Source organism: Blennius ocellaris (assembly GCF_963422515.1).
Source record: "Blennius ocellaris genome assembly, chromosome: 14".
Lineage (NCBI taxonomy): Eukaryota > Metazoa > Chordata > Actinopteri > Blenniiformes > Blenniidae > Blennius > Blennius ocellaris.
Window position 1 is genome coordinate 216,447 of NC_137663.1, and position 23,934 is coordinate 240,380.

The 23,934-nt window shown below is 45.7% G+C and overlaps 3 protein-coding genes across 3 annotated transcripts; 2 read left to right on the forward strand and 1 right to left on the reverse strand.

Moving 5' to 3' along the window:
• Window positions 1-10,542: 10,542 nt before the first annotated feature.
• LOC308139119 (macrophage-capping protein-like) lies at window positions 10,543-12,422 on the forward strand (the record flags this gene model as incomplete). The annotated part of the gene is made up of 4 exons (XM_080508464.1): window positions 10,543-10,617; window positions 10,698-10,830; window positions 11,756-11,847; window positions 12,025-12,422. The coding sequence occupies 4 exons, from the start codon at window positions 10,543-10,545 to the stop codon at window positions 12,088-12,090; spliced, it is 366 nt and encodes a 121-aa protein (XP_080364590.1). The 3' UTR covers window positions 12,091-12,422.
• A 2,282-nt stretch (window positions 12,423-14,704) lies between these two features.
• On the forward strand, window positions 14,705-18,305 carry LOC308139120 (uncharacterized protein; the record flags this gene model as incomplete). The annotated part of the gene is made up of 9 exons (XM_080508465.1): window positions 14,705-14,753; window positions 15,025-15,167; window positions 15,294-15,371; window positions 16,150-16,281; window positions 16,385-16,495; window positions 16,577-16,705; window positions 17,138-17,216; window positions 17,657-17,683; window positions 17,773-18,305. 9 exons carry the CDS (start codon window positions 14,705-14,707, stop codon window positions 18,303-18,305), a joined length of 1,281 nt encoding a protein of 426 aa, XP_080364591.1.
• A 1,196-nt stretch (window positions 18,306-19,501) lies between these two features.
• On the reverse strand, window positions 19,502-21,544 carry LOC308139121 (C-type lectin domain family 12 member B-like; the record flags this gene model as incomplete). The annotated part of the gene is made up of 4 exons (XM_080508466.1): window positions 19,502-19,619; window positions 20,256-20,380; window positions 20,581-20,741; window positions 21,490-21,544. The coding sequence occupies 4 exons, from the start codon at window positions 21,542-21,544 to the stop codon at window positions 19,502-19,504; spliced, it is 459 nt and encodes a 152-aa protein (XP_080364592.1).
• Between the last annotated feature and the right edge of the window lie 2,390 nt (window positions 21,545-23,934).

Here is a 23,934-nt window from a genome sequence, read left to right on the forward strand (position 1 = left end):
GGATCTCAACCTGTCTGCCGGTCCCGGCAACCTGTGCAGAGAAACGAGATTCCAGACATCTCAAAACTGCGTTGTCACATCTCTCACCTGAACATAGATTTTTGTCTTGTATAGATTTGGCTAATGCTTTTTTCTGTCTGCCACTGGCGGATCAGGTGAAACCACTGTGAAGAGGTCCGACTTATTGCCGGCAATGCAAACCAAACTCCTGTTCCGGGAATACAAAGACCGAACAGCCCTTAACAAAGGGCCCCGGACTCCAAGCTCCCGGAGCACCCCCCACAGGACGTCTCGGGGGACACGGTCGAACGCCTTCTACAGATCCACAAAACACATGTGGACTGGTTGGGCAAACTCCCATGAACCCTCGAGCAGCTGGTGGAGGGTATAGAGCTGTTCCAGTGTTCCACGACCAGGACGAAAACCGCATTATTCCTCTTGGATCCAAGGTTTGACTAACGGCCGGACCCTCCACTCCAGTACACTGGAATAGACTTTCCTGAGGAGGCTGAGGAGTGTGATCCCTCTGTAGTTGGAACACACTCCGATCCCCCTCCTTGAAGAGAGGGACCACCACCCCAGTCTGCCTGTCCAGAGGTACCGTCCCCGCGTCACGCGATGTTGCAGGGATGAAGTTGCCATCAGACTTTTGAACAGATGCTGACATGTTTACTTTGCACATCTCACTTCACACTAATATTTTTTTGCACTGCTCTGTTACTTTATTTTATTTTATTTTTATTTTTATTTTCGATATTTTATTGTCTTGTGCATATACTTATTTATATAGGTCGGCTTCAGCGTGAACAGCAAAATAAGAATTTAATTCTCCGTGAAACCTGGCTTTTACTGGCGATACGACGAATAAAACACCTTGAACCTTGAACCTTGAAGGGCCCCGGACTCCATGCTCCTGGAGCATGGAGTCGGTTTGCCAGAATTTCCTCGGGGCCGACCGAAAGTCCTCTTCCAACTCCTCCCAGACCCGAGTTATTGCCTCCACCACAGCCATGAACTATGGGTCATGACCGAAAGAACGAGATCCCAGATAAAAGCGGTTGAAATGAGCTTCCTGCGTAGGGTGGCAGAGCGCACCCTTAGAGATAGGATGAGGAGCTTGAGAGTTGGTTTTTAGAATAAAGTTTGTATTTCACGAGACCAGACTCGTACTCTCACTATTCAAGTTTTAAATGATGTCTTTATCAGGCTCAAGCATTTTCAACCAGTTTTATTAAGTGGAGTTACTGCTATTTTCATTTCATCAGGAGTGGCCGAAATGATGCTCCACAGGAGATATAGAGTGATTTAGGAAGAAAGTTTTTATTTCATTAGAACAAACTAGTACTTTCACTATTAAAGTTTAAATGATGTGTTTATCAGGTTCAAGCAGTTTCAACCAGTTTTATTAAGTGGAGTTACTGCTATTTTCATTTCATCAGGAGTGGCCGAAATGATGCTCCACACGTGATATAGAGTGATTTAGGAAGAAAGTTTTTATTTCATGAGAACAAACTAGTACTTTCTCAATTCAAGTTTAAACATGATGGACTTAGCAGTTGCAAGTACTTTCAAACAATTATATTTAGTGGAGTAACTGTTATTTTCATTTCATCATGAGTGGCCGAAATGATGCTCCACACGGGATATAGAGTAATTTTGGAAAAAGTTTTTATTTCATTAGAACAAACTAGTACTTTCTCAATTCAAGTTTAAACATGATGGACTTAGCAATTGCAAGCACTTTCAAACAATTATATTTAGTGGAGTAACTGCTATTTTCATTTCATCAGGAGTGGCCGAAATGATGCTCCACACGAGATATAGAGTGATTTTGGAATAAAGTTTTTATTTCATTAGAACACACTAGTACTTTCACTATTAAAGTTTAAATGATGTGTTTATCAGGTTCAAGCAGTTTCAACCAGTTTTATTAATTGGAGTTACTGCTATTTTTATTTCATCAGGAGTGGACGAAATGATGCTCCACACGCGATATAGAGTGATTTTGGAATAAAGTTTTTATTTCATTAGAACACACTAGTACTTTCACTATTAAAGTTTAAATGATGTGTTTATCAGGTTCAAGCAGTTTCAACCAGTTTTATTAAGTGGAGTTACTGCTATTTTTATTTCATCATGAGTGGCCGAAATGATGCTCCACACGAGATATAGAGTGATTTTAGAATAAAGTTTTTATTTCATGAGAACAAACTAGTACTTTCTCAATTCAAGTTTAAACATGATGGACTTAGCAGTTGCAACCACTTTCAACCAACTATATTGAGTGGAGCAACTGCTATTTTCATTTCATCATGAGTGGCCGAAATGATGCTCCACACGGGATATAGAGTGATTTTGGAAAAAGTTTTTATTTCATTAGAACAAAGTCGTACTTTCTCATTTCAAGTTTAAACATGAAGTGTTTATTAGGTTAAAGCAGTTTCAACCTCTTTTATTTTGCTGGATTTGACTGTTAAGGTCTTTTCATCAGTTGTGGCCGAAAAGATGCTTCAGAGGAGATACTGAGTGTGTTTTTATAATAAAGTTTTAATTTCATTGTGATTAACTCATACTTTCACTTTTCAAGTATCTTACCCAGATAAATGTACACTAACCCGCTATTGCTCACCCAAGGTGCTAACACCACCCTGTTAACTTGAGAGAGGTTACAGTTAGAGCAATTAGCAACCTTTAGAGTTGTAAGCTACAGGTGTGACCATCACCTGTGCATTAACAACATTTTGGCACTTTTCAAAACACAGCTTTCGCGTGACTCCTACCATGGGTAGTCAGAGACACTGCGTGCTCGGAGCAGAGACTCCTCGGGAGCCACATGACCCAGCCCTGCAGACTGTGGTCGCTGGGCTCCTATGCCTCTCCACACAGGAGAGAAGAAACCTCAACAGCTACAGCTTAGAGACCTGTGAAGCAGAGATCGGGCAGCTGTTAAGCTATGTGAGGAACCCGGTTGGTCAGGTAGAGCTCACCATTCCGGATGTGTTAGGCCACATTGCACTGCTCTACCAGCGCAAGGCCGAGCTGCAAGCTCTGGAAGCTCAAGAGCGGCTCTCCCAGCTGCAACTTTACAGTTGGCAGCTGAGGATTAACAGTGCCCAGCTGAAGCTGGAGAACTCCCGCCTGCGACAGGAGATCCAGGCCAGGGACGATCAGGCTCCTTATACGGAACCTATTGGGTTACTAACCCGAACTTCTGCGAAAGAAGTCAAAACAGACACATCATCTGATGATTCATCAGACGATGAGTCAGGTTATGGCTCTCAGAACAATGAGCCAAACCACATTGGGGTAAAACCTGGTGCAGCTCTCAGCAGAGACGCAGCACATCTCCGCAGTCTGGAAAATGTCCAGTCAGATGGACAAATTGCCCCAGTTATGCGCATTCTTGAAGCTGTCCAGTCAGGTGGACAGCCTCCTCCAGGTCTCTACAATCCTGAGGTGGTCCAGTCAGGTGGACCGACCACCACAGGTGAGTGTAGACTTGGAGCTGTCCCGTCAGGGGGACAGACTGCATCAAGCTTCCCCGCAGCCATGGCGAGGGGGGGGCTTGACACACAGCCAGGGGGGCGTGGCACAAGACACCTGCCCAGTGTTGTGGGAGTTGACTGCATCCCACTGAACCGACACCCAGTCCCCCCAGCTTTTCACTTTAAGGACCGCAGGGTCCCGGTGTGCTCTGACACACATCCATCGGTGCTTAGCCGCACCTCAATGCGCTCTCACAGCTCTTTCACTCCTTTTCAGGAGAATGAAAAGAGTTATTTTGCAGCACCTCACCGTGCTATCAGCTTTGGTCCTCCACTCACTGGAGACCCTCTTGGTCATCATGACCCTCACTCTCTCCACCGGAGAGAACCAGGGGGGTCTAGCTCAGATGACTCGGACCATTCCGGTCCCCCAAGGGAACGTGGTCTTTGGACCCGCCAACTTGAGTCCCTTGCAGAGGACATAGAGCAGTTCAACCCAAACAACCGGGAGGTTAGTATAGAGGACTACCTCCGGGAGGTTGAACGCTGCCTCCTCGACCTGCCTCATCCTTCGTCACGTGAGAAGCTGAAGCTTCTCTGGAAGACGACGTCCAGGAGCATCCATGTTTACATGGAATCCCTCCCACTTGCCGTCAGAGACCATTACTCATCCCTCTGTCATGCACTTAGGGAAGAGTATTCTCTGTACAATGATCCTGCCTCTGCAACCTTTGGTGCACTTGCCATTACTCAGAAGGAGGCGGAGCCTCCCAGAGAGTACTATAGGCGCCTTAGGGCCGCCTACTTCCAAGGCCGCAGTGCACCGGGGTTGGATGAAGACCAGACTTTAAAGTCGCTCTTCATTAACAACCTCCACAACAGTGTGCGGTTCGATGCCGCTCTGTTCTGCAGGACCAAAAACCCCACCATGAAAGACCTCCGCAAACACGCGCAGATGGTGTGGGAGCTGCGTCACAGTTCAGGTGAAAACCATGATGGTGACGCAGGCGTCCTGAGAACGCAGGCGACCGGAAACACGAACCTGTCACCTGTAGGTCACGAGGTCCCCTCCCCCACACTTGCTGTGGATGGGGGACCCGTTAGATGTCCACAACCTCGACCACGAGGTGGACAATGGCCTAGAGTTAAGAGATCAGGCAGACCGAGACCTCACCACTCCCAGCGGAGAGGTAAGTCTCACAACCGAGGCCGAGGTCAGACCCAAAACCACTGGGACGCAGACGTCCCACAGTGGATTAAATCCTGCCTCAAGGAGGTGATGCAGGACCTGAACCCGCCTGGTCAGAAGGGACCCGGCTCCCTTGAGGAACCGGACTCCCGGCCCCTGTCCGCATGAAGAGGCCGGTCGCCTCTCCCCTCTGCACACAAAGTTTGCTTTGTCAAGAGGAGGAGGAGGAGGAGATCCAGGAGGTCAAAGAGGCCCTCAGAACCAACAGAGGAGCCCCCTTTGACAGTCTTGGGTGATCTTGTACGCAATGGCACTGCCAACCGCGTATACACTTCAGTGATGGTAGGGGGTGTAGACACCCTCGCCCTGCTTGATACTGGGTCAGAAATCACCCTCATGTGTTCAGCCACCTTCACGCAGGTTGCTAGAACCATGCGTGCCCTAGGAAAGCCACTTCAGGTGGAAGAGTGTAGCATAAACATCAGAAGCTTCACTCAGGACGTGTCTCCCATCACTAAACGTGTCTGGGTCGACATAACTTTCCAGGACATGTCGGTGACACATCCCATCTATGTCACTGACCTGAACACAGAGGACCTTCTTATTGGTCAGGACCTCTTAAACCGACTGGCCGTGCTGATGGACTGCAACCAATGGCGCCTTTGGTCCCAAGTCACCAGCCCGACTCCCCTTGGCCCTGAACCAGGCCACCAAGCTTTCAACAGCAGAGTCGATGCCATCCAGTCTAGAGGTCCCCTACCAATACTTGGGTCTCTCCCAAAGTTTGACCCCAGCCAATCCACTTCAAGGCTCCCTGACAGTCAGCATCCGCCGCAGGTGACGAGCCGAGACCCAGTTCAAGCACACCACTCTTTACTCTTGTCACTGAAGGACGTGAGTTCTTCTTTGTACATGAGTACTTCTTTGCACACCCACCACACCGTGGGGGGTGCACACATGAATGGAACCTCGGTTCCGGAGGCACCTTTGGCGCGCTGGTCTGAGAGATCGGCCACCGACGCCGGCCTGCTTAAAGTTCCGAGCCACCGCTCACTTTCAGCATGGTCACTCCAGACCTTAACCAAGGTCCCTGGTTCATGTGCCTCCTCGACTCACCGTCCAGATCCCGACCCGGTGATCTGTGACCCATCTCTTCCGGAGCTGAACAATCGTTCAGCCAACCCGCGGGTCCATAATCTGGCACACGGTCAGATTAAAGTGACCGCATTTCCATCTTTAGAGGTGTCAACTGACAGTTCATTTCACAATCTTGAACTGATGGTGCCTCTCACTGACAACCTGCTGTCGTCCCCCACCGGTGACGACACGCATGACACCGCTCTCCTCATTCCCACAACCAAAACCATCACCAGCGCTCACCATGTTAACCTCAAACAGGTTCTCCATGGCACAAAACCGAGCACTGAAGGTGACCTGGTTGTGCAGGCTCCGATGACTCAACCAGAGAATACAGACACTTCAGGTAAACAGACCGCGTCTGTACCAGAAGAACCTTATTCAGGTTTCGAGTCAAAGACCAAGCCACACCCTGCTAAAGCTAGCGCTTTACACAGCAGAAACGAGGAGATGCAGTCATTGAGGTCTTCCGCGATTATCACACGATCTTCGCGCGGGTCTCGCACGAAAGGGGGGTCACAGACCCCCACCTGGCGTGCGTCCCCACTGACCTCGAGGCACCGCCATCTTGTGTACACCAGTACATACTCTTTCTAGCTGTATACGCGGTAAAGCGGTGCTGGACCACGAAGGTGGTCCCCGCTAACCAGTAGCAGCTAGTTTCTTCCTTTGGCAACCGCCAGTCCGCCTGGAACCGGTGCCACTTCGGCTACTTAGACCCACCATCGGTGTCTACCATCCTTCTCCACACCATGATGAGTAACACTGCTGCTCACGGCAACCCTCATCTATGTGGACGACTTCCTCATGCGTCACTGCACCTGTGAGGAACATTTAGCCGAGACACGACACGTCCTTTATCAACTTCTGGTAGCGTGAACCAAACTTGCTCTCAGCATAGTGGGGTGCCGCATCAAAGTTGAATTCATTGGGCTCATAGGTGGCGCTGATGGGACTGAACCCCAGCAGGGAGAGTTCATGCCAGTCAAAACCTCAGAGCCCCGACTAACGTGTCATAACTTGGGAGCCTCCATCTTGACACAGCCATTCCGGCTGCTGCCCTCCTTCTGAACCAAGCGTTCAGCCACTGGAGCTTCCCATCTTTGGTCGACTTAGACAGGCACACATGCCACACCCAGTGTCATGGTTGCCCTGTACGACATTTTGGTAATGGAGGCCAACCTCCATTCACCAAACCACTCCTAGTCATTCTCCCAGGTTGACCGAGTCAACCACAGCACCACCCACATACTCCGGTATGGCAACAGCGGTGGTGCAGATGGAGACGTGAGCCTCCAACGGGTGTGGGTGACCAATCGGTCCACCAGACACCACTCCACAGGTGCCACTCCCTCCAAAGAATGACTGGTAGAGAAATGACCTTACACTGCACCTTCTGGACCAGCCAGAAGAGGTCAGTGTTGTCACGGCCTGCACTGCAGAGCCACTCAATCAACTTACTCCCTCGGAGTAAGGTCAACTCCTCCCCTAGCGAGGGGGGAGAACCTCCATTCCAGGAGCAGAACAGATTTTAATCAGTAGGGTTTAGTGACAGCATGCTCAACTCCCATCAGGTGCATGTACTAACCCCTGCCACCATCAGAAATCTAACCCTGCCTCCTTGGACAACGTGAGCAGTTACAAAGCTCGAGTTGAACCATTCAGGGAAATATAGTCACTGTAAACTCATATCCAGCTCTGTTAACACCACTTAGCATGCCTTGGACTCAGTCGAGTATTGTTTAGGAGAAATAACCCCTGTGTGTAGTCAGAGATCTACACGAGATCGAAGGGAGAATAGCTCCTCCGTTAGCAGCTTCAGTACAGGTAGAACCACCTTACTTAGCTCCACTAACCCGGGGTGAGCAATTTGTCAAGACTAACACCACCACGGTTATACGACATTCACAGATACATCTGACAGTCTCGGCAGTGCTATTTTAACCTCTGTGAAACCACAGAGTCAAGAGTTGTGATTTCTTCAAAACTTAGCCATTATTAACAGAAATAATGTGAACAGTTTGAAGCCTCTGTAGTGAAAGTTGGGTTTTGGAAGGGAACACACACGTGCACCTCCACACACCACACTTCACTCTCACTCCAAACCGGAGCAGGTGCACCAAAACCCCCCAGACGGCTGGTGGCTTTTGGACACTTGCTCACTGGTGCAACCACATCCACAGTTTACAGATCAGACTCTACTCCTTGTATCCGGTACCTCCGCTTTTGTAAACTTGTCCTCGAGCTGCCTACTAACCCATTTCCCTCCTGTTCTTCAACTTTCCTGCCCTTTCCTACCTCTTTCATTTTCACTGGTGATGCACTTGTAAGAAATGAAAGGTATGAAGGCTTAGATAGTTAGAACAGGAATAGTAGGTCTGCCCAGACTAGCCTTACCCTGCCCAGACTAGCCTTGCCCTGCTCGGACAATAACCTCCTGTATGAACTGTTGGACAGAAATGACCTTGTGTTCCACAGGACATTGGGACATTCACAGACTCATAGACGTTTCGGCCCAGGTTTGCTCCAAAGCCTGAGATCCGCATCCCACTCTTCGGACCAAAGGGGGGATGTTGGGGGCCACTCAACCTCATGGAAGGGGGAGGGGGGGGACCACGTTTTGAGAACAAAGGACCACATGCCTACAACTGAAAAAGTCTGCCATTGGTCACGTGATCACGTGACCAATGGCCCCCATCACCCCCCGTCCAAGGTGCAATACTAGAGGCCAACGGCAGGGGGAGCCTGAGAGCTCCCTCACCAGCTGGAATGTCCAGGGCGGGCCCTCCGTCAGGATTGGTCCACATGACCCAGAGCCGGCTGGAAACCCGACACCAGCCAAAAGGTATAAAACACCCCCGCGGGGGTGATTTCTTCCTCTCCAATGTTGAAACTTGCGTAAAGACGGACGCATCCGTTTCGCACGGAGACGAAGTGCCACGTGTGCCCGCTGACCGGGCCTGGAGTTCCACACCGAGCCGGATGAGCCTACAACCACCGTGGAACTACTTCTACTTTTCCCTTTTTCCTTTTTTTCCTTCTTCACCGGAGTCCGAGTGTGCAGCTGGCAGCGCACCGTCCTCCCGCATGCAGACCTGAAGCCGCTTCTTCTCCCCCCTCCTCAAAAGAAGCGCTTGATCCTCCTCGGATCATCCTGTGGACCTTTCCCTGTCCACAGACCAGTTTAGCTTGTTTACCTGGGACGCCAGAGAGAAAAACAAGCTCCAGCCGGGAAATCAACGCACTTTCCCGGCCGCCGGCAGCACGTTCACCCTCATCAAACTGAGTAAGGCTTAGAGTCTGGGCAGGCAATGAGAATAACGTGACTGTAATATTGCTGTGTGTTTATTATTGTGTTGAAGTCAGGGACCTGATCCCTGTTTCCAACCCATCTGTGTCTGCGCGTTGGATTTACATCCACGCGAACCTCCTCTCTCTCTCTCTCTCTCGCTCTCTCTCAACCTGCACAGACCATTTCTAGACTTTGTGTAGTCCAAGACAGTGTGCAGAGCTGAACATATTCTGTCCACTGCCCTTCTCCCTCCTCTTCTCCTTTCTTTTTTTTCTCTCCCTCACTAACAATCGCAGCAGCTGCGTGCTGCTGCATGCGCTCTGTGACCGTGTGTAGTTCACTGTCCCTGGGAAAACTCGGCCACGAGCCCCCAGGCGCGCTCCAAGCAGGCTCACGAGCCATGCACGAGCACAGTGACGTCACGCCGTCCAGAAGAGTGCGCCAAGCGCCTCTGGTGGCCGCGTTGGTGATTGCAATCTCTTGAAAGACCGCCACTCGGTGGACAATTCGAGTCATTGCATTCTCCCTCCGTGCGCCGCCGCGCCCCTAGTGGTCGTTCCGGTTACTGCCTCGAACCAGACGCCTGCCGCCATCTAGTGTCCGTTCGAGATCATTACACCCACACACACTGACCCTCCAACGCCTGCCGCCACCTGGTGGACGTTCGTGGTCATTACACCCCACTCAGGCTTCCACACACTCACTCATACACACTCTCACACACATACACACACACACACACCCTCTTTCTTTGTACATAGTGTTTGCTGTTTAATAGATTAGATCTTCGTGTTTGATTGTTTATTACTTAATTGTGTTGTTTTAATAAATGATTTATGAATTATTTTTTAATAAATACTTTTTGTTAATAAACTCATTTTAACTGAATTGATCGATTCTTGGTTATCATTGTGTATTTATTGTTGACAATTCACTGGTTTGTAACAGTCTGTGCTCGAATCTCACACCTTCCTTGTTATTTAATATTGTTATATTTACACAGAAATATTAACTTTACTTAAATAACCCTTTTTGACAAACGAGACTGAAATTTGGTATTAGCTATTTCCAGCTTAGCTGGTGGTGCCCCGATTTAATTATTATTTGATAAATAACCAATTTATGCAAATTAATAATTTTTATTAATAAATTATTTTTGATAATTTATTAACTTTTGAGTAATTACTCAATTACTCTAGGAGTTGCTGATGAGTAACTAACCGTTTACTTCATTAGTAATTCCAATTTTTCCTAAATTACTTTCAGTAATCTATTACTTTCAGTAATCCATTACTTACAGTAATTATTTATGCTAATTACCAACCATAAATCCCAACAGTGTCCAGGATGTACAACGCCGCCGCGAATCAATCGAGAAGCTGGAAAAGTTTTTTATCGTCCTAAAAGTTTCCCGTGTTGCCGAGCAGGTCTTGGGGATGATGCCGACGCTGGCGGCGAGCACGCCGGAAGAGGACAGCAAAGCGGACGCTTCCAACTCGGCCTCTCTTTATAAGGTCGGACTCCATCTTTAACCCCCGCTAACCTACCCCCCCGTCCCGCCGAAAGCCTGACCTCGCCTCCGTCCGCTCCCCAGGTGTCCGACGCCACGGGGTCCATGACGATGACCAAGGTGTCCGAGAAGAGCCCGTTTGGCAAGGAGCTGCTGGTCCGTGACGACTGCTTCATCCTGGACAACGGCGCCAACGGGAAGATCTTCGTGTGGAAAGGTGAGGAAACGCCACTTGGCCCCGGGCCAGCGAACCGGCGCCCGCTGACACGCACACGGAGGAAAAGTGACAGTTGTGAGACGCTGCAGATATTGGATAACCGATTTGATGAAATTTTAACGAGCGCGGTGAAAAATAACGGTCGCCGTTGCTCTCGGGACGTCGGCACTTCTTTTTCTGAAGGTGGGTGACAGTCCGAAGGGAGCCGGCGACCTCTGACCTCTGACCCGACAAGATTACGACAGAGACGCTTTCACTTGTTGCAATCAGAGCAAACAAGCAAGTCTCAGGTTGAACCTCCGTGTTTTAATCTTTCGACATGAGGGGAGGTCAAGGCCACGAGCCCTGAAGTGTCTGTTATCTGGACGCCAGAGGAGTCAGGCGAACGTATGGACGGTGTTACGCTGATATGACGCCTCAAAGACCTCATTTTAAACACACCTTTGACACTTGTTTTCCTCCCTGAAGCAGCTGCGCAGTGCCGACGGTTCAAACAAACTTATCACAAGCTAAAACGAGTTCCATCAAAATATGTCAATCATGTTTTATTCTTCACCAAACATAAATTATATCATCGTAACTATCACTGACAAAACTCATAATTGAGCTCATAATTGATTATTATTAGCTACTAGACACATTGAATGTTGACGACTCATCAATTTTGAGGGTCAAAATTTCCAATTCAACCAATCTCAAATGCCACTGTGGTAAAATTTTGGCAAATAAAGCAAGTAAATAGTTTATATTTTATCTCTCCAACACAAGATTGGATCTCGGATACCTCCAGTCGTGACATACAGCTTTATAAGCGCTGCTATATTTAGTTAGACGAGTAAATATGTTGTTCTCATTTCCAGAAACAGATTGTATGACGAGAGCAGGAAGTGAATCTTTCTGTTTTTTTTGTTTGATCCTCCACCAGGTAACGGAGCGAACGCAGAGGAGAAGAGGGAGGCCCTGCAGATGGCCGACAGCTTCATCGAAAAAATGAATTACCCCAGGATGAAAACACAGGTAAAGGAAAAAAAAAAAAAAGAACAGACTGCAGTGTAAACATTGCTAAGCTCAGTCAAACTGTAACCGGAGAGCAGTAGCACGTTATGAGATGGAAAATGAGTGTTTACCCATCTCACTTCCCGGTGGCTCACGCCTCTCGTTTACTGCAGGCCGTAAAGTTTATGTGTGTTTCAGGTGGAGATCCTGCCGCAGGGGAAGGAGACCATCATCTTCAAGCAATTCTTCAATAACTGGAACTGAACGTTTCACCAGAGCCTTCAACCAAAACTGCACTGGAGCTAAAAGCTGCATATCCTGACCCACAACAACATAGAAAACACACTGGGGATTATATATATATATATATATATATATATATGTGCTGTTACGAGTATGTACATATTTGTAAGATTCTGTGCCGACGGAGCATGCTGCAGCCTGCGCTGGTAGAATCAGATATCTGATGCCACTTTTATAAAAACTGAAAACATTTCGAGATATAAAAACGAAAACCTTGAATAAATTGATTTTTTTTTTTTCTACATTTGTTCAATAGTGTCACAGGTTTGTCTGCATTTGAGAAATAAATCAGAAACTGCTTACTAGAAATGTTACCGTGGTTACGTTTTTTTCTTTTCAACACTGGGGTTTTTTTTTCAGGTCTGTTCTGTTAAGTGACGATACGCTGGAGGAAATGTCACCGCCCTTCACACTCGCTTTTACATAATTTCTTCTAAACTATGCCCTCTGCTGCCACGGCGACACAAAAGTTACCTGCAATCATGACAATCTGCAAACGCTCCGGCTCCAATGGGAGCTTTGAGTTCAAGAGATTTTAATAAACAGCTTTTCAGTTTGTGTTTTTAATAATACTATCAGTTTAGACAATACAATACAGTGAAGCCAAACAAACAAACAAGTCCTAGAAATATACAAATCCTATTCTTAAAGTACATGAAATTCATGGAATTGAAGTCAAACCTTCTATTGGATGACTCAAATGTTTCTAATTACACGTAAAATAACACAAAAACATTTCTAATTTTCCTTTTTTTTTACGGTGGCCTGTGGATGTGTGAGCACTGACAGCTTAGATATGAAACGCAGTTTAGATTAAATCTTTTTTGTAGATCAGAAAAACAAAAATGTTTGAAATGCACATAACTTATGGCACACATGAATTATACTTCCTGTGTTGAAACATCAGAAGCAGTGAGGTTTCAGTTCGTGGACACTGAGGCGGAGAACATGATGCATGATTCTAGTGTTTCATTTGATTTGGTGTTTATATCCCCGTATAAAGTCTCTGCAGGAACTCGCCACTGCACACGCATTCAGACTTGCACGTTTATAATGTCACGTGTTTATTGCCGCTGATGAGAGAAGGCTGCTCGACGACGACGATCCACCCTGAGAAGTTGATTGGTTTGTTTTTCTTCATTTGCATAAACCATCATCCAGAATTACACGTGAAATGTGAAATCCTCCCTATTAACAGTCCATTAATGACCATTTTAAATGATAAAAGGATGAAGAAACTACAAGCAGAGAAAATAAGGAGTTGAGTAAAAAAAAAAAAAAAAACAGCAATTTATTATAATCAGTGGGATCTTATTTGGACAAGAAGATCATTAAATAATTCAAGAGGACCACAGAGTGCAGAGTTTGAATATTGAAAGGGGAGAGACAAAGTTGATCGTATTGATATAATCAAATCTTTATGACACTGAGAGATGCAATATAAATCTAACTTGACTTTATGATGCTTTACTCTGGGAAGATGTGCTCGATCACAGTTTGGTGGGTTAAATTCATTCTTGGAGGTCTGTGTGGGTGGAGTTTTCATGTTCTACCTCATGGATGGATGGATGGATGGATGGATGGATGGATGGATGGATGGATGGATGGATGGATGGATGGGGGGGGGGTATCTTGGGGTATTCTAGGTTTTTTTAATATAAATTCTGTTACAGGCAGTCGGGGTTGGTGTGTGGGTGTACGTGTTTCTAGACAAAAGTCTTTATGTGAAGCGTTTTGTATTACATCTATGTACGAAATGTGCTCTATAAATAAAGTTTATTTTGATTCTTTTGTTTGTTTTGAGAAGAGATCAAACATGCCAGCTTTTCACCATCTTCACACTTCAAGAAGCATTTCATAACGATCTTGATTCTGCTTCTTCAGAATCAAGAACCTGATAGTGCTGATAGTATTGGGGGTGATAGTGGATCACCCCCAATACAGCGACTGTTAATATCTGAACAATTGTCCTCTGCTATTGTGGAAACACTTGATACTGTCAGGGAGTGTGTGCGTCACCGCCGCTGATATCAGGAGGATTATTGCTGTTGTAAAAAAAAAAAAAAAAACCTGCTCATGTCTTTGCAGGGCAGCTCACGTCCATTCTTGTCAGAGAGCTCTGCTTTCGCACCGCCCTCCTCTTGCCATCTCACGTGGATGTATATATAAAAAAAAAAAGTGTAAAGCTCAGGCATTGGAAAAGGTTGGACAGGCGGCAGAGCTGGTTCAGTTTCCTCTGGCAGAAGAGCTGCAACCCTGAGCTCTGCTGAAGGTGAGACGCGACCGATCAATATATTTATCAGAGCTGATTTTAATTCTACTGGCACCTCGTGTTGTCTGTGTGTCGTATTGATTATATTGTACCTTTAAATCCACACTAGTAGGGTTAGTGAGTTTGTTATTGGAATGTCTCGAATTAATTATCAAGTAATTTAAAGTGAATCTATGTTTTGCATTTTTTTGTCTTTTTTAATGAGAGAATGTTCAATTACTTACCAAATCTGTAGTTTTTGTTGTTGTCGTTTTTAAGAAATCGTATTTATTATGTGACGTTTTCTTCTCCACAGTAACAATTATGGAAACCTCGACAGCAAAGAAGAAGGGCATCCTTAAGTTTGCCCAAAGTATGTCTTTTTTTATTGACTTGTTCATTTCATGTCTGTTGTTTATTCTGTCTGCCTTTCACAGTCCTCAGCTGTCCTCCTATATGATACTCAAGCCTGAGCTGATGCAACAAAGACTTGTAAATAGGTCAAATCTCACTAAGAAAGGAATATTTATTGCAGTTTTTTTTATGCTTTCTTGCTGAGCGATCAGTGTCAGTGAGCCATTGAGAAGTTCAGAATTTGACTGAATCCCAACCCCACCTTGTCCTCTGCTTCTCCCTCCACCCAGAGGTGCGCACCCTCCGCTTTGAGAAGAGCGCCGCCAAACAGAGCAGCACCATTGACGCCGTCCGCTGGGACGTTCCCGACCTGGAGCAGCCGTTCAGCTCGGCCCCCAGCAGGTCCCTCAACGCTCACACCAGAGGCCCACAGGTCAACCACACAACTTTCCCTCTCAGTCGCTTGGAAAAACTTCGATGCGACGCCACAAATGTGTAAAAACAAGGCCGAACGCGGAGCATCCCGTACTGACGTGTGCCATACTTGTTGAATTTCCAGCAGCCAAACATCCGTAAGCCCAGCCTGAAGGATCTCAGCAGTCTGCAGGAGTGCGTGCAGTTTATCCACCACTTTATGGTCCACGCAGGTGGACCAAGTCTCGAAGGTTTGACCTGCGAACAAGACGATTCAAACAGTAACTCAGCAAGTCGATGTGAACTTTGAGAGGAGGTGGCGGGAAAATAGTCTGTTTTCACTCTCAAAGTAATTAGAATGATCACAACGTGAAGTCCGTGGGCAAAGAAACCTGTATTTTTCCTTATTTTCTTTTTGTAAAAATCAAAATAGATGTCATTCCTCCTTCTTATTGGCCCCCGTTTGGCTTCCACGTTTTCTTTTGCGCCCCCTCAACTAAAATAAGTTTAACATCTTAATATAAAGTGAACAAAAGCTTTAGAACGAGGAAGCTCTGGCGTTTGCTCTTATTATCCGTATCCCTCATGGCAAAGGGGCCGGCTGAGGATCCCAGTTTAAAAAACAAAGGAGACGATCAATTTTTTTTTTAAGGGGGAAAATGAGAGAACGTTGTGTTTCAGGTTTATATACTTCATCATTTCACTGCTGGTTTGCTGTGTTTCATCAGGAAAATGTGCTTTCCTGCATTCCCCCCCCCCCTTCAGAATACAGATAAGTGAGGGATTTACAACCACAGGTATTGTAAACATATGTTCATATGTGGACCGATGACATGGTTAACACACCTTCAGATAACTCATGTTCAGGGACACATTGACCTTTCAACCGAGCACATAGGAACTGCTGGGTCATGTCAGGTGGAACCGTGAAACATGGCACAAAAGTGGAGTGAACTAAAGAGGGATCCTCTTGTATGACGGTGTGCGTCGTGTTTCAACAGGGCGGCGGTGGTGCCGGGGAGGGCGCCGGTCAGCAGGAGGCCCGGCGGTTGGAGAAACGAGCCCAGCGCAGCCTGGAGGAGAGCAGGAAGCTCATCCTGGAGTGGGCCGACGAGCTCCACCACGTCGACGAGGTCAGCGGAGCTCGCGATGGGCGCTTTGCCCTCAGGAAACACATGCCTGAAGGGGCTTCTTTAAAATCTAACCCTTGACTCACACTGCTCTGGTGTCCTTCAGCTGCTGAGGGAGACTCCCTGGGCGCCGGACGGCTGGGAGCAGGAGGCCGGTCGCCAGGAAGCACAGATGCAGATGATGGAGTGGGCCAAAGAGCTGCAGGTGGCCACCGAGGTACTTAGCCCCCAAAATAGCAGTCAAAGACATGCACGGCACGTGTTATTTCAACTGAACTGAAAAGACCTGTGCTGGCAGAGTTGCGGCATGCAGAGCAACAAGCTGCGGAAAGTCGTGCACCAGCTGAGCCAGAAGAAGAAGCTGCTGGTCCGGCTGGCGCCGCTGCTGGAGTTCATCACCTGGTCTCTGCTGAAGGAAGACAGCTCGGTGAGTCACAAACACTCCCCAGTCTATTCCGTAGAAGTGAGTTGAAAACAGTAGACAACATTTGAAGGGGCTCTTTTCCAAGTCAAATATGAAGATTTTATTCCTGTCGATAAGAGAGGAAAAACATAGCTGAAGCCATAAATGAGAACGTTCTTCCCGCTGCCAAGGTATGAAAAGTTACGAGCACATTTTAGCAAAGCTGCCATGTGAGTGAACCTTTCGCACGGTTTCAATAAACTCGATGATTCAGTTTATGTGGCGGTGATCTGCCACACGAAGCGTAATTCACCTCTGATGAGATAAAGAAATAAATTTAATCTCAGCAGGAAGTTTTAAGGTTTATTCAAACAAGCCTTGGCAGGAAAACTGAAGTAAAGTCAATGGATAACAGGGAATGACCACACATGAGCAACATGTTTTCATCCTTTGCAGGGAAAAGTCCCTCAGATGTGGCTCCTGGCCAAGCAAAGGACCTGGAAAGCAGGAATTCCGAGATACATCCCCAAGTCAGGTGGGTCTTCATGGATCTTTGTCCAAGTATTTAAGAGGAAAAATGACAAGATGAATATTTTTATTTGACCTCAGTTTTGGGCTGTGTTTGTGTGAGCTGGACTGGCTCCGCCCACACATGCCCATCTATGGGAAGAGGAGGAAGTACTCCCTCTCGTGGTGCCATGTGCCAGAGCAGAGCTGACTAATTGTGGGAGGAGTCAAAGGGCCTATCTTGACTGGGATTGGCTAAACTCCAGATGACACTGTATAGGGCTTGATTCCTGATTGGCTGGTTGGAGCAACACACTTTTTACAAACTGAAACAAGCCCGGGAGGGAGAGGACACACTTTCTTCACTTCTGATGCGTTTTACTGTTGGAAAACCATTAGAAAGGTTTTGCATAATACGACCTCTTTAAACCTCCAATACAAAAGTTTTCTGGTTATTTCTCTTTTCAGTGTGGAGTTGGATTTGCAGTGCAGCAGGTAAATATCCTCCCCTTTATCAAACACAACCTAAACATACGTGCCATTTACAACTTCGCCACAACAAGCACACTCATCTCTCTTTGTAGCCGACGTGATTCTCGACCCCACGACCAACAACCCCTGGCTGCTGCTGTCAGACGACCAGCGGCGGGTCCAGGAGGCCCGCTTCGTGTCCGACCTCCCCGACTCCGCCCAGCGCTTCGACAGCTGGCCCTGCGTGCTGGGCAGGGAGGGCTACGACTGCGGCCACCACTACTGGGAGGTGGACCTCCCCAACAACGGCTGCTGGCGAGTGGGAATGACCAGCGCCAGCTCCAAGCGCCACGGGCACTTCCCCATGACGCCCAAGCAGAACTACTGGGTGCTGTGGCGCAGCGCGCACCACTTCTACGCCTGCAGCAAGCCGGAGGCGGAGCTGCACGTCGGCCTCGTGCCCCGCCGCCTCGGCGTCTACTTGGACTACGAGGAGGGACAGATCTCCTTCTACGACGCCGAGAACAAGTCCCACATCTACACCTTCACGGGGGCCTTCAGGGGGAAGCTGTACCCGCTGTTCGCCCCGATGGACGGACACACTCTGATGGTCGTCAGAGAGCCGCACAGGATCTCTGTTAAATGAAGAAAAGCACGTTCAGGACGGCGTAGAAGTATTATCTTGACATTTTCTTTTTTGACTTTGTTCTCTAAATGCACAGTCCTCTGTCTGCAGATACTGGTTTCTATATTGTAGCTGTAATACAGCGGCGCACGTTTGCACCTTTTAATGAACCTCGTGGCCTTTTTAAAGCCTTTTTCACAGATCGACCTCCACAAAGCACGAAAGGAGGTTAAGAATCTATTTTCCCTTAATGTTACTGGAGCATTACTGCCGAATTGCTCCATCTGTTTGAAAGTTGAGCTTCAGTTGAAACCTAAACTAAGAAGAGTTAATGGTCGTGTTGACAGAAAGAGAAAGTACATTTATCTAATCACACCACTCCAACTGTGACTCAGATTGTATGAAATTGACTTTATTTGAAGAAAAAAAAAAAAAACTCGGCCGTGGGTTTACGTGAAAATATTTCAAGCGAAAATGAACATGAAATAATACATTACCTTTTTCATAAATTGAAGCAAGCGGCCGAAACAGAGTGGAAAAAATTGTTTAGACCCACATGGAAAGAACCTATACGAGGATATAAGCACATATATGAAACTTATAAGCAGCTTATATGCACATATCTGCGTATATATGCCACTTATAGGCGAAATTGAGGTGCATGTATGTGAATATACAGGCCATATAGGTCTCCTGCTTCTTTATTTCCACATATATATAGGCCATATCTCACTTTGGCAACTGTCATACATTATCAAGGCAATAACTAAGAAGTAACTAAAAAACAATTATGCAAGAAGAACATATAGGTGCATATATGCACACATATATACGTGCATATATGTATCTATATAGGTACCTGTATGCACATATTTGTGTACATATATGTGCATTTATGTACATATAATATAGGAAAATGGCCAGTTTTATACATGTCACATATATTAAAAACCTATATCAAAGCCTATATTAAAACATATATGTTTATATAGGTTCTTTCCATGTGGGGATTTCCATGATAGTTGCATGTATTCAGAGATAGGACTCTGTGAGCATCTTCTATTTGTTTGCACTTTGCGGTGCACCTTTGTACAGAATTACTATCTGACATGAATAAATGTATGTTATTCTGAAGGTTTCCTTGTGACCACTTTTGCATTTTGCACACATTGGTACGTTTGTGGAACGAGCTCCAGCCGGAGCAGACGTGCGGCGCCTCATGTCCCCCTCTTGCAGACCCAGGGTCCGAACGCCTCACAGTCGGCGGCGAACAGCCTCCCTCCTCCCCTCAGGTCTGCACAGTCCCGGTGGTCGGCGTCCCACTCCACCGTCACCCTTTAACACACATTTTACAGCATTTACACTCAAACCGTTTATATATTTAAGAAAAGACGAGTGCGTTTCTAATTGTGACGAAACACATGGATCAGTGGACATTAATGTCTCTGATTGTTGCATAAATATATACACGTCTGTGTATATTTGCTAAAATACTGTAATAAAAGCAAAGTGAAATCACATGTTTTTGATTCCTGTGGTCAAACTTTCACCTTCAGAATTGAGGGACAGTGTGCAGGATGGATGATTTTTACATCACAATCAGCTTTTCCTTTCAATAAATCACATTTTTGTATTTGAATATATTTTTAGTAAACTGGAAATTAATTAAAATTGTGTAGCGGTTTAACCAGACTTACAAGATATATCTCAGATCAAATGTATATAATTATGTTTTTTTGACTCCAAGCAGCTGTTAGGGAGACTATCTACATGTGAAAAACATTACATAACCTGGCATTCAGCTCAAAATGATAAATTTTAGAACCTGAGGAATAAATCAAACACCTTCTATGATCCTGTATTTCATGTCTGCCTGCTTCAATACACCTGATTCGTCCCCGAGCTCCCAAGAAAGGCAGTGACGTGTGTTACAGACTGGAGACCCGGGATCTGTCTGTATTCAGGACTTACGGCATGTAGTGCTGGACGTCCGCCCCGTCCCACCACAGCCACTGACCCTCCTGCTCAGAGTCGCTCAGTCCCACCCAAAGGAAAGGAAGCCGGGAGACATTCCTCATCACTCCTTGAATAAAGTCCTGTGGGTGTGAACAGGAATTATCATTCCGAGAATATTGATGAAAGACCTTGATGAGTGACAAACACTGTCTGGTTATGATCTCAGACAACACTTAAGTCTACATTCAGCTTGTCAGAGGCAATGATTCTCAAGCTGAACTCATGAATTGGCTTGTCATCGTGTCAAAACGAGGCCCCCGATCCCCTGCAGCGCAGTCACCATCTCTGCAGGGTCTTCGATCACGGCCAGGCTGCCGTTGTGTTTCAGGCAGAAGTCGGCGCTCTCGTTCCACCGGAGGTCCTCCTGCAGCCCGGAGGAGAAGAAGTAGCAGTGATGCCTCCACCAGCGCCATCCGTCAGGACACAAGCCGCACCTGGAGTCTCCTCGGGAAGGGAAACAGACTCAACTATTATAAATGTTATTAACACAAGCAGCAGCGGTGGATGCGACAAAGCGACACTCTTCACATCAATTAATGAGTCTGGAAACCTGGATTATTGTGTTTCAAATCTTCTGAGGACACCACATATATGAGTTGATGCTTGTCCGCACCAGAAAAGGAAACACTATTCACCTTGAGTGACGGAGAGCAGCACGAGACTGAGATCCTGCCGTTGTTTTTCACACTCCTGCAGCTTCGCCCTCGACTCTTCACATGTCTGAAGCACTCGAGGCTCGGCGCGCCTCGAGACTAACAAGTGAAATTTCACACATTGATGGAGGTCGGATCAAGAGGAAGTTAGAAAGGCTGGTCCCTAGTATGATTTAACGAGTGTGTCCACTTTCAAAGTTCAAAGTAACCCTAACTCACCAAATAAAATGCAGAATAAAGTTAACCCGGTAAAAAGAGTGAAGGCTCCAATAGCAACAACCAGTCGGTGTGTCGACTGCAGAGTTGGACAGTTTCCAGCATCTGAGCAGAAAGAAATTTGTCTTCTGTCTCCAACTGTTCGATAAAGAAAATGTAAATATCATCCCTGGTGCTTCTGTTCACTTTCTTGTCTGTTGTCTCTTTTCCAAATCAATCAATTAATTTAAACATCAAATAAAGAAACTTTAGAACTTTATTTTGCATAAATCGTCACTAAAACAACTCTATTATGTGAGAAGATGTCGTTTAAAACTCACCTGCAGGCGTTTCTCTCTCAGTCTCCTCCTCAGAGCGTCTCTGCGACGCATCCATGATGCTGCTTGACGACTTTTCTCCTTTGGTTTTGCGTCGGTCCTGACTCGCCTCGTCAGAGAAATGCTATCATGAGCTTCCTTTTGACACTTTGCACAGGAAGTGAGCCGTTTGTGTGTGTAACTATGCATAACCTCTGCTGGAGCTGTAGGTGTGACATGTGTGTCCACAGTCACAGCGGGGGGCTTCATTCAGCCCCAACTAATGTGATATTGACAGTTATTCAATGTGTGCTGCTTTCTCTTATATGACACTCGTACACTTCCTCTTTTGATGCTCGAGTCTGAAACAGTTCAGTAATTTTGGTAAATAAGACGCTACTTCACCACATGCGCACTATTTTTGTTTTTTCACTGTTTAATGTAAATAAAATCCAATTTTTTTTTACTTCAAGGAGAAAATTACAGTTGTTTTTGACCTGATTCATGTCAAAGTCCTGGATGTGAGTGAATATATGATTAAAATCCAGATGTTTTTGGAGTAGTCATCTAAACTATTGGAAACAGACGCTTATTGGAAGCTGAAGCTTTTTCCAATCAACATATGAAAGAAATACAGGCTGTTTACAAATCAAACAAGTTCATCACATATAAAACAAATATATATCAGTCAAATTATTGGGATATTTATATACCAATAACATGATTAATCGCTTACTGATAATCTAGCAACACAATCATCCTTTTGAAATGCTGCTATTCTATTCTATTCTATTCTATTTTATGATGTCAGCATAATGAAGAATGTTTGTTTCTATTGTTAAAAAGAAAAAGAAAAAGGAAAAATTAGTTGTGTTTTGCTGTCAAATATACCAAAGGTGGAAATTTTGATGAGTAAAAGGTTAAAAAACATTTTGATTCACAAATCGATTTCTTTCTCAACTCAAATTGTTTATTTGTTCTCTGCTTTCGTGTCAGAGTGTAATGAGACATTAAATTGAATAATTGTCAAGAAAAACTGGAGTGTTTGTCACATCAAACCTCTTGTGTGTCATTCAGAGGGCGCAGCCTCACTTTCTGCGGTTTCAAGCACTTTTTCAGCCAGAAGAAGATGATTCTGGTGGAAAGTGTGGCACTGCTGAGGACATGGTGGTGGCGGCATCATCATCATCATCATCATCATCATCATCATCATCATCATCATCATCAGATCCATACGTCTGCGAGGAGCAGCTCATTGAACAGCAAAGACCCACAGCAGAGAAAATCAACATGAACATTAAATACTGAGATAATAAGGTACCTTAACAACTAAAGTAATAATTTAAGGTCGACCTGAGGAACCAACACTGGACTCTGTTATCCAAACAAAGAGCTACAACGTTTGGTGGTTGATTTCTTTCAAAAACAGTTTTTGAAGTGAACAAACTTTTCTTGTTTGCCAGCAAACACCAGTTTTATCACCTTTGATGTGTTAACAGAAAAATATAAGAACTAGCAAATACTATTACGTGTAGTAGTCCATGGCGATATATGTCAGATTCATATGTTATATCTTCATTAATATGTACTGTCCCTATTTAAATAAATAAATAAATGAAATGAAATGACTCATGGAGGTCAGACGAAGTGATATTTTAAATGTTAGTGACTTGGATATTAGGGTGTAAATGTTTGAGATATTTGTGTTTTATGATTATGGTTCAATATTTCATTTACATACATACAAACATACATACATACATTTATTGACATAGTGAATTATAATTTCAATGTACTTATATAGTGCCAAATACAACACAACCATCTCAAGGGACTTTAAAAAAGAAAAACAAAAATTCCACTTGAGAAGCATAGGAGATGGTGGAAAGTGAACAATTCTCCATTTACAGGCCGAAACCTGGAGCTGGACCAAACCATTTCCACCTCCCCCCCCCCCCCCCCCCCCTGATAATTTGGGCCATTGGTTTGGTTTCGGTTTGCTCTTCGTTTGTTCTCGGTTTGGTTTTGGTGCTTTCATCGTCGACTGCCTGCTTTGAGAGACGTTCTGGTCGTTGTGAATCCCTTCACTGTTCCATCTACAACTCTCAATTGACTTGTTGGATCCAGCTAATTGAGGTGAGTGTCCTGCTGCTTCACTGCAATCAGTAGACCAGTCCACATTTCAGAATCTTAAAACACAGGATTTGATGTTAAACAGTCCTAATGAACTCTTCTCCTATAACTCAGAACAATGCTGGGAGACACCATTTCCTCGCCCACCGGTGACTACCAGGTCATAAAGATCCTGGGCAGTGGGAGCTTCGGGAAGGTCGCCCTTTGCAGCAAGGGTCAAACCGACCACTTGGTGGCCTTAAAAATCATCGACGATGAAAAATCCATCGCTGGCTCCAAGAACGAGGTGCCGTACAAGAACAGTCACTCGTATTTCACTTGCATCGCAACAATTCA